We start from the raw sequence: 11061 nt of genomic DNA, 5'->3' as shown, positions 1-11061 counted from the left end.
GGATATATATACATAAATATATGCGGGTATATATATATATATATATATATATATATATATACATGTATAGATGTATTCATATATATGTACACACACACACACACACACACGTATATATATACATATATATGCGTGCGCGCGCGTGTATGTATGTATGTATACAGAGTTAGTAACAACAATAATCATCTAAGAGTTGCAAGGGTAATTGGGAATAATTATGAAAACACAAATCAAAGAAATTTCTTTATTCTCTTACTGATCGTGTCGGCTCTTTTCTCCGTGTAGATGTGCTGGGCGAGTTCATAGATGGTTGAGGTCAGTCGACTGACACCTAAGAAGAGAAAAGAAGAAATATTAGTTGAACTGACAACTTTATTTGACCATAGACACACAAATAAACTAAATGTCGGGTAGATGAATAAATAACCGAATAGTGATTATACTGTTTTGTAGCAGAAAATCAAATGTTTGAGGGAGAACTTCATCCTAATTGAGTATTAAATAAATAAAATGTAATTATATATATATATATTAATATTAGGGACAAAATCCAAAATTACAGGTAAAAACTCAATTAAAATCAATTTATAAAAAATTAAAATTAAATTGAGCTTTATAGATAAAATATATATAAAATATATAGTTTTAGGGGAAATAACCAAGTTTCAAGAACTCATCGATGAAAATCCAGTATCACATATAGAAAAATTAATAATTAAAAGCACAATAAATGAGTATAATATAAAGTAAAGTAAATATCATAAGATAAATATAATAAATATAATATAATATTATATTTATCTTATGATATTTACTTTACTTTATATTATACTCATTTATTGTGCTTTTAATTATTAATTTTTCTATATGTGTTAGTGGATTTTCATCGATGAGTTCTTGAAACTTGGTTATTTTCCCTAAAACTATATATTTTATATATATATATATATATATATATATATATATATTTTACGTGCCCTTTTAAAGTCTAGCCAGGCTCATGGGCCCGGTTTCCCGGTTTCTATGGCGTATGTGTGTATATGTGTGTATGCATGCATGTGTATATGTGTGTATATTTAATTTAAAGACGTCATGTAGGGTAGCCAGGCAATAGTTAACTTAGTGCTAACATATTCATTATAGGGTACATTAAGAAGAAAATTACACAGGGGCCATGGGATGAGATAGAACAATTCTAATCAATACCTTATATTATTTTAATTACTTTTGTCAGTATCAAAGGGAACTATAGGCAGCTTTTGTTATTATTCTGACTTCAGCAGTGAATCATGGCCGCGTAAATGTACATTGACTACTGTAGGAAAATAGAATTACTTTAAAAAAATAAATAATTCGAAGACTCCATCTACACCACTCCACACATGTGCGAACACACGCACCCTCCTATGCACACATAAGTGAGAATTTGATGAAGGAAAGGTACTCAGTAGTGGAGGTAGATTATAATTATTTAAAATTGGTCAGCCGAAAGCTGAGTGACTTAAACTGCAAGTTTCAACAAAAGCTACTACGTATATTTTCACGGACGGAATATATGCTTATGATCGGTTACCAGAGTACGAAATATGATCTCGAAGAATTTCCTTATGGAAGACATCTAATGAAAGGAAGAAATAAATATTAAATTGTCAATATTGACAAGCGTATAATATTTTCATGATCAAAGATGAAACTATCTATCTTGGAATGACCTAATTTATTTGTAAACACTTTGAAGAAACGTGGATTTTGCATCACTGAACTATTTCATATGATCCACTTTTACACTAAATTAGGCGTCTGAATGTATCTCAAATTGTCGGAATGCCATCAAAGCTCCGTTAATAAGCATAAAGAAAGGAAATCCTGATTTACCAAATGAAGCTTCCCTCTATCAAAGACCCATCGCCTCTTTAACCGTTATAACATCAATTGCCTGCTTTTGCCCAATTTCCTCCTATGAGAATAGTTCGTCATCGTGTAAGACATGTTGTGTGAGACCCAGTTAGAAATTTAAACTTTCAGTTACGAAAGCCACATACTTATATAGACATAGCAATTTACACATCTATAAACAATTCAAATACAACTATAACTACATTTATTACAGTACACATACAGACAAACACATATTGATTCATACAAACATATCATTACACTCATGTTGCATAGAAAATAAGCTAGACATAGAACTACCTTCATATTCATGCGTATAGAAATATCTTAATTCGAACACACATAGACGCTTATACACACATACAAACATAACACGTACGCACATACACATACATAAACACAGATAACTGCTGAGAGAATTAAATTCTTTGCCTTATAAGCAATTCATATAACTTGCCAAGACGAGAGTTGAACTTTAGCCAGAAGAAGAAATGTCGATCGTAACTGTTAAGATATAATGTAATTGATATTAAGCCGGTTATTTTGTCTCCAGCTTGAGAGATGTCAGCTGTAGTTTTGTGGATTGTCACTGAGTGACAGACACTCATAACTTATTCATAACTCATCGACGCCATTACTTAATACTATCGCCAATACAGCTGCAGTTTTATTATGCAGACATCCGTTATAGCAATCGTGATGATGTGTAAGAGGAAAAGAATGACGATGAATAAAATTATGATAAACAGATTTTACTCGATATCCTCGTAATTTTAATTTCCTGAGTTCAAATTCCACCTGAATTAAGTTTGCTTTTCGGTCACCCGTCTGTTGGAATAAGTAATAACCAAGAATCGAGTCGATTTTAAATGAATATACTTCCTTTCTGTCGCTAAAATCCGTAACATTCTGCTAACATCTATAGCAACAACAAAAAAAAAGTGATAATTATTTCTAATTTAGGTACGAGGCTACCAATTTTAAGGGAAGGGATCTAGCCGATGTTATCGAATCCCTGTACTTGTCTGGCACAGTATTTTATGGACCCCGTTTGGGGTGAAAGGCAGAGATGACCCTAATGAAAATTGTTCTCAGTTCGTTGAGTCAGAACAAATACTGCAAGACATTTTTCAGACGATTTAACGATTCTACCAGCTCGCAATAATAATAATAAAAATAATAATAATAATGATACTACTACTACTACTACTACTACTACTACTACTACTACTACTACTACTAATAATAATAATGATTTCTTTTATAATAATAATAAGCAGTCGTGTTCGATAAAAAATGTGGTAGTAATACCAATAACTATCGGAGCCCTGGGAACAGTGAGTAAAAATCTTGAGAAGTACGTGGAACAAATAGGGGCTGCAATAAGGGTGGAGCACTTGCAGAAAACAGCACTGCTTGGAATCGCTCGAATACTCCGAAAGGTGCTCGAAAAATAAGAGGTGTTACCTTGGTTCCACTGAGATTGTCTTTGCATTTTATCCTTATCGTAGCGATAAAATAAATACTAGTTGTTTACTGGGATCGATGTAATCGACCTACTCCTTCCCCAGAAATTGTTAGCCTTGCGTAAAAATTAGAAGCCGTCACCACCACCACCATCATCATCATCATCATCATCATCATCATCATCATCATCATCATTATTATTATTATTATTATTATTATTATTATTATTATCATTGTTGTTATCATCATTATTATTATCATTATTATAAAAGAAATCATTATTATTATTATTATTATTATTATTATTGCCTTTGCATAGCTTCTAACGCTGGAGATGTACTACGGTGTCAGCTGTTCACTACCGGCATACTCCTAAATTTGTCAAGTTGGTTTGTCAAGTGTCATCCACAAACCTCTCAGTCCTTGAGTCGCTTTGTAACTTCTCTTTATTACCACACCCACTCCCAAACATTTATATATATATATATATATTATTTAGAGACATACGACGCAATGATGATTGAAATATGAACGTCTACAATTATGTTTAACATGTTTGTTTACTCTGAAACGTGAAAAGTTCTCCACTACGGAAAACGCCTTTGGAAGACCATTCTTCTTCAGAACAATGCGTGTGAAAAAAAACAAAACACGAAAAAAAACAAAAAAACATTGAGCCTAGAATGACGTCTTGCGCCATAGTTTATGCGTCGTAACGTTTTATCAGCTTTAGATACCGAATCCGTCACAGGCCATTATGAACCGCCACTCTTATATTTAAACAACAAATATAACATTTCCTGGTTGCCTCATATGTTTTATTTAACACCTTCCCTCATATTGTGATTATGTTCCGTTTCCTTTATATTATAGTTCTTCTCTTACTACCTGGACCTCTGTTCCTCTACTTTTCTGACAACTCCACGTCACTCCCCTATTCTTTGTTGTTATTTTATACATCAATATTATCTCGTTTGGTAATTTTTTCACATCCCCGTTGATTTGCTGAAGACATTTTTCTTTCTTCGTTTCCCACTTCTCCATGTTGAGTCGTTGATGCTCTTGGTTTTGTTGTTGTTTTCTTCATCTTTTTTATTTCATTTACTTCTTTGTATTTTTTCTTTTTCTCTTCCACGTCCGCCTTCTTTCTAATTCCAGCCTCACCACTATCCCTGGCATCATTAGAACCACCATCAATATTACGATTACTATACCCTTCACCTCCTATCCACCTTATCCTTCACATCATCAATGGCGCCGTCGCCGTCGTCGTAGCCATGACAACCACCTCCACCACCACCATCATCATCATCATCATCATCATCATCACCATCATCAGTTTCCTCTCTTCTTCACCATCTTACAGTGACAAATGAATTGATGTATTAAAATGTTAGGCATTAACCCGGATCAAAGGGTATTATCTATGAAAGCAATATGGAGATATGTAGAGGCGGAGTTAAAATGACTAAGCCGTATGGAGAAGAGGTAGAGGAAAAGGAAAGCTAGAGCGAGAAAGTGATAGATACATAGAATGACAGAGAGTGACGACGAGAGGGTGTACATGTGAGAGAATCTGTAGGAGAAAGGAAGAATAACATGGCTAGAAGATAGCTGCACGAGTGTTGCTCAGATTAAATCAAACACCATCCACAGTTTAATCTGATATGTTACTGTCAGATTCCATTAAATGGTTATCCCTATTCAAACACCCGTATCTATCCATTCGTATCTATGTATATATATATGTATATATATATATATATATATATATATATATATATATATATATATATATATATATATACATATGTATATATATGTATGTTGGTTTATTTGTCTATCTGTTTGCTGTCTGCCTGTCTAGTTATGTACGTATGTACGCACGTGTGTATGTACTAAATATTTGCATGTGTGCATATACGTCATGTATGTCGGAGCGCACGAATGCATGTATGCACGTAATACTTGCATGTAAGTAAGGCAGGGTGTCGGCAGAATTTTTATAGCACGCCGGGCAAAATGCTTCGTGGCATTTCGTCTGCTTTTAGGTTCTGAGTTCAAATTCTGCCGGGGTCGACTTTGCCTGTCATCGTAACGGTGTCAATTAAAAAAAAAAAAAAAAAAAAAAAAAAAAAAGTGAAAAATAATTGAGCACTTGGATCGATGTAATCGACTGGCATCCTACTATGAAATGTCTGGCTTAGTGCTAAAATTTTAAATCAATATTTGCATGTATGTATCTAATATTTTCATGTTATATAAATATAAGCATGTACGTATGTATTTTTATATGTATGTACTTAATATTTGCACGTAGATATGTATGTATGATTATATGTATGTACGTAATGTCAGGATACTCATCTCAGTACGGCATGTGTATGATTAGATCGTCACCGACTAAATCAGTAACCTCACCAAGTTTGCTTATTGAGAAGAGTAATTTTTGAAAACATGAGGGATTAATATCAACATCTGTCAAACTGGTGAATTCAGAAGACTCAACGTCTATTCAATAGAGTGTATTTATGCATATACATATGCATATATGCATATACAAATATGTGTATTTTTACAAGTGTTTTCAAATGCATATGGAATGCGATTCTCTTACTAGATAGCTGCAATGCTATCTAGTATCTTTTTTATGTATGTTGCTAGCAAAATGACTCCGAACATTCAGGAAATTTTCTTCGGAGTGTACAAGCATTTATCGTTATAAAATCTAATCTGCTGATTTTTATGTGTCTGGATTTTTAGAGGCGCATATTAAAAGTCGAACTTGTCGGCACCACAAACAGAGTAGACCTGATTGACGTTGGTCGGGGCATATAACCTCAGCAAAAATGAAATACCGACATTTCGATAGTTTCCATGTCCGTTAGAGTGCAATGAAAGTATAGAAAACGTAGGAGCAGTCGCGATTTTCGATTGCCCGCGAGCCTGCATCCCTCATTTAGATGCCATTAGTGTCTTGTAGGTGGAGTTTGGGTCTTGGCACATTGGGGTATCTTCACCATTGTGAAAACTCACAACAAAAAGAGAGAATAGCAGGTAAATTATACACAATAGTGAGTGAACCGCTGCCACGTATGTATAAAATTAACTATATATCTTACTACATATGTCGGCTACTCGGAAGACGACGAAATGGCTGAATCGTTAGCATGCCAACAAAATGCTTATCAACATTTCGTCTAACTTTACGTTTGGTTTTCAAATTCAACCGAAGTTAACTTTGCATTTTATTTATTCAAGGTTGATAAAATGAGTACCACTGGTGTTGTCGACTGGATCCCTCCTTCAAAATTTCAGATGCTGAACCAACAGTAAGAAGGATATTTAGATATCCTTGGGTAGAATTTTTTTATGGTTGACTAATACATTTTCTCTTTTGAGGGGAAGGAAAATACGTTGCTCCAGAAGAGCAATATATTTTCCTTCTTAAAAATCAATGATACTATTCAAATACGGACAAAGTATATCTATAGTAGAACTGATCTCAAAACGTCGGAGCTGATATTCAAATAATCTACCCACTCGAATATTTTTGTTTTCTTCTTTCGAGTTTGAATTCTGAAATAATTTTGAACAGAAATAGTGCGTTGAAAGCAATATTGTTATATCAAGGAAGAGTCATAATAAAAAAAATCTAACATTATAAAAACTCACCACCTGTTGTTTATCTTAGAATATATTTCACTTCTTTTTTGTTTCGAACTTCCTGAAAATAATGAAAGACTATTCTCCGCAGAATGTCTGTTAACTGCAGTGTTAAGAATATGGTTATTTTGTTTTCTGATTTATTACTGGTAGAATATGTAGAAGACAGCGTAACTAAAAGTTACATATTTATTTCTGTATTAACTCTATAACTAGGAATTGTGTGTAATGTTTACACATTGGCGTTAAATTAATGCTGACTTATGAAATAACCATCTTTATGGATTTAATCAAGACACTTATGTTGCTTAAAGATTCATTTGCAACTAAAATTAAGAATAATGAAGAATCGATAAGATGTCGGACAGGCTACTGAAGACTAGCTGCTTCTTATCACGACAAGAGTGATGCATTGTGTCTATGATCAAGATACTATAACAAAAATGACTATGTCCACCTAACAACAATTAAGTACAATCTCTAGGAACTGCTTAGCATAATATACACTATTGACTGGAAGCATGGAAACAGTGGGAACGAAAGTCGAGGCAACTATGGGTTTGATCTTGTTACTGCGACACACTGAACTTAACCAAGATGAGAACTAAAGGCATTTGTGCGTTACATTATGTACATGTTCAATACTTGGTTGAATAGAACTCTGCACATCATCATACTTGTTTTATACATGTTAACACTATGAAGAATAATATGCTGGTTTGCACTCAGAATGGATAGTGACGTAACAACAAACTAAGTCGTTTAATTTCGCACTCCTGTTACTCAGGGTTAAGAACAACTGAAACCAAAGCATCGTTTCTGCTATGACCGTATATGCATACACACACACCACACACATTCCTACACAAAAACACAGACACATATATATCAGAGGCGACTCCAGGTCATCAGCTTCACCCCGGTTCATAGATTTCACGTAAAACACATGCCTGCTAGAAGAATTTCAGGTTTTACCGTAATATTTCTATCCCCAAATGGCCAATTTTTTTAAATATCCAGCACTACGTCTTTCTCCGTTTCTAGGTTAAGGGTAAAAATAAAGCAAGCCTGCAAAACACAATTGATCTTTACACACAGACGCACAGAATAACAGAAGAGTGCACAACAAACAACAGCGACCAGACTGTCACCTGTATTTTTGACAAGAGATGCCAGTTAGTTTTTTTACACCTACCAGGCTCGTTCGTATTAGCCCGAGTTGCTGGATCACTTTTCGTTCCTTTAAGGATATTGTAGAACGGGAACTTTTCATGGATTGGAATTTAAATCCTAATCTCTATAGAAATTTATTGTTTCAATTTAAAAGTGAATTTGAATTACTTTTAATTTTTACGATTATAGATAACAACTCGGGTTGTAACTTCTGAGACCGAGTCAGACGTGTGCGAACGATGTCGAGAGAAGATCTGCTACAAATGATATTTTTTTGATACAGGGCACCTCTCAGACACCGCCAGACGCTGAAGGAAAATAAATGAACTGCGACGAAGCTCAATAAAAGGAGCCCGAGTTATTGGCTGAAATTACATACTTGAAGTCAGCGTTGGCAGAAATTAATTCAGCTTGAAATTACACTTCACTTTACTAAATTTACACTCGGTCTAAGCTCGAACAGCCTGAGTGCTGGAGTCGCCATTGATATGTATGTACATACATATAAATATATATATATATATATATATATATACACACACACACACACACACACACACACACACAGATATATATATATATATATTATACACACATACACACATATCTATATGTGCATGCATATAAATATATATGTAGATACACACACACACAGGCGCATATATATATATATATACGCACCCACACACATATATATACGCACATACACCCATATATATCTGTGTGTGTGTGCATGTGTGTGCGTCTGTATGTATGTATAGATATGCACACGCAAAAAGATACAAACATACAACTTCAAAGTTGTATTTATAAACCTAAATTATCATAACTGCATATATATGTTACTCCACCATATGTGTATGTGTGTCTGTGTGTGTGTCTGTGTGTGTTTGTGTGTATATATGCACACAGATATACGTAAACGCACATTAATACACACGTATAGACATATATACGTATAATTAGAGGGTGTGTGAGAAAGAGAACTGAAATGTATATAGAACAGAGAGAAATGTCCATAGGTAAGTGTAATACACCTGTAGGTAGAGACATGAATAATGAGAAGTTTGTGCCAATTCATGAAGTACTGTTGGAACGAGTCCCACTAGGTAATTGGAATAAACAGAAAAATATCAGCTCCTAATTAGATGACACAGCATAGCCATACAATAACCATCCATCTATATACACATGAAATAAGTACTCATCTATCTATCTATCTATCTATCTATCTATCTATCTATCTATCTATCTATCTATCTATCTATCTATCTATCTATCTGTGTTGGTGTGTTTATGTCCCATAACGTAGCAGTTCGATATAAAAAAGGTCGATGGAATAAATACTATGCTTATAAAAATAGTAGAGGGTCAATTCGTTCTACTAAAATTTTCCAAGACAAGTGCCCCATGATCGCAGTAAAATGATTGAAGCAAGTAAAAGATGAAAGATACAAACATACATATATATACATACATACATGTATGCATGTACGAATATATGTATGTATATATGTATGTATATATGTATGTATATATGTATACATCTATGTATGTATGTATGTATGTATGTATGTATGTATATATTCCAAAATGTAGCCACGTGTGTATCGTTGGCGATTTTCTCCCTCTGCCTTCCCTTCTTTTGGACTTTCCTCTATTTCTGAAGAAGAACTTTTCTCGAAACGTTAAATCCTCTTTCCTTCTTTTCCTGAGCGTCTGATAATACTTTACTTGTATTACATCCTCGCGTTGTTGTTTTTTCTTGTTTGTTCTTCCTTGTTTGGATTCACTATATATAAATATATTCCTACACAGAAAATGCTATGAACGTACAATTATTTCGACAGGTATATAGACAGGCACACAGACAGATACGTCGATAGATAAGCTGACAGGCATTTCAGAAATCAATGCACGAATCTAAAGGTTATGTGTTCAGATCTTAACGAAGCCAATTAATATTGTGCTGTATGAAAATATTTTGTATGAAAATATAATCCATATAAAATGTAGAAATTTCTCTGTGTTTGTGTGTGTGTGTGTGTGTGTGTGTGTGTGTGTGTGTGTGTGTGTGTGTGTGTGTGTGTGTGTGTGTGTGTGTATGTGTGTGTGTGTGTGTGTGTATGTGTGTGTATGAAATATTTGTCTGTGTACGTCTATATGCTTATGAGTATGTATGTGTGTGTGTGTGTGTGTGCGTGCGTGTGGGGTTTTGTGTCTTTGTATATATATCTGTGTGTATATGAATTTGGAAGGCTGCATCAATAAAAGTCTGAGTGAATATGATGTATCGATTATTCTCTTCTGTCCAACACACAAACATTATTTATACGAACTATATACATATGCATGTCTGTCTCAGTCTTTGCACTTTTGTGTGTATGAATAAATAAGCATATATATATATATATGTAAGCATGTGTGTACACACATATATATATATATGCGCATATATACACACATACATATATACATATATATATGTATGTGTTTATACATATAATATAGACACACGCATACACACATACGTATATGAAAGAGTAAAACCGTGTGTGTATATATATATATATATGTGCTGTATGTATGTGTGTGAGTATGTATTTGGAGTGTGAGCGTTGTATTGCTTAATTATTAGTTCCGATTATGCAGCTGTTCAATTTAAAGACATGACTTCCAGCATCATTTCAACTGTTTGGGCGAAACAGCTGTTATCTGAAAGTCAAATTACTGAACTTTGAAAGACCTAGGCATTGTTAAAATTTGTCATTATCTTCATAAACCCGTCTCTCTCTCTCTTTCTCTCTCTCTGCTATATCACTTCTCTCTCTCTCTCAATATATATAAATGCATATATAT

At 33.9% G+C, this 11061-nt stretch overlaps 1 protein-coding gene across 6 annotated transcripts in view; it reads right to left on the bottom strand.

Annotated features, from left to right (window-relative positions):
• LOC106876426 (uncharacterized) overlaps positions 1 to 11061 on the bottom strand; it is a 1308965-nt gene that overhangs the window by 555553 nt on the left and 742351 nt on the right. For all 6 annotated transcript variants that reach the window (XM_052967877.1, XM_052967880.1, XM_052967881.1 and 3 more), the window contains one exon: positions 257 to 331. In XM_052967877.1, the coding sequence (XP_052823837.1) occupies positions 257 to 304 (48 nt within the window). In that variant the 5' untranslated portion in view covers positions 305 to 331. The remainder of the gene's footprint in view (positions 1 to 256; positions 332 to 11061) is intronic.

Source organism: Octopus bimaculoides, chromosome 5 (assembly GCF_001194135.2).
Source record: "Octopus bimaculoides isolate UCB-OBI-ISO-001 chromosome 5, ASM119413v2, whole genome shotgun sequence".
NCBI lineage: Eukaryota > Metazoa > Mollusca > Cephalopoda > Octopoda > Octopodidae > Octopus > Octopus bimaculoides.
Note: the sequence above shows the minus strand (reverse complement) of the source record. Positions and strands in the feature narration are given on the sequence as shown.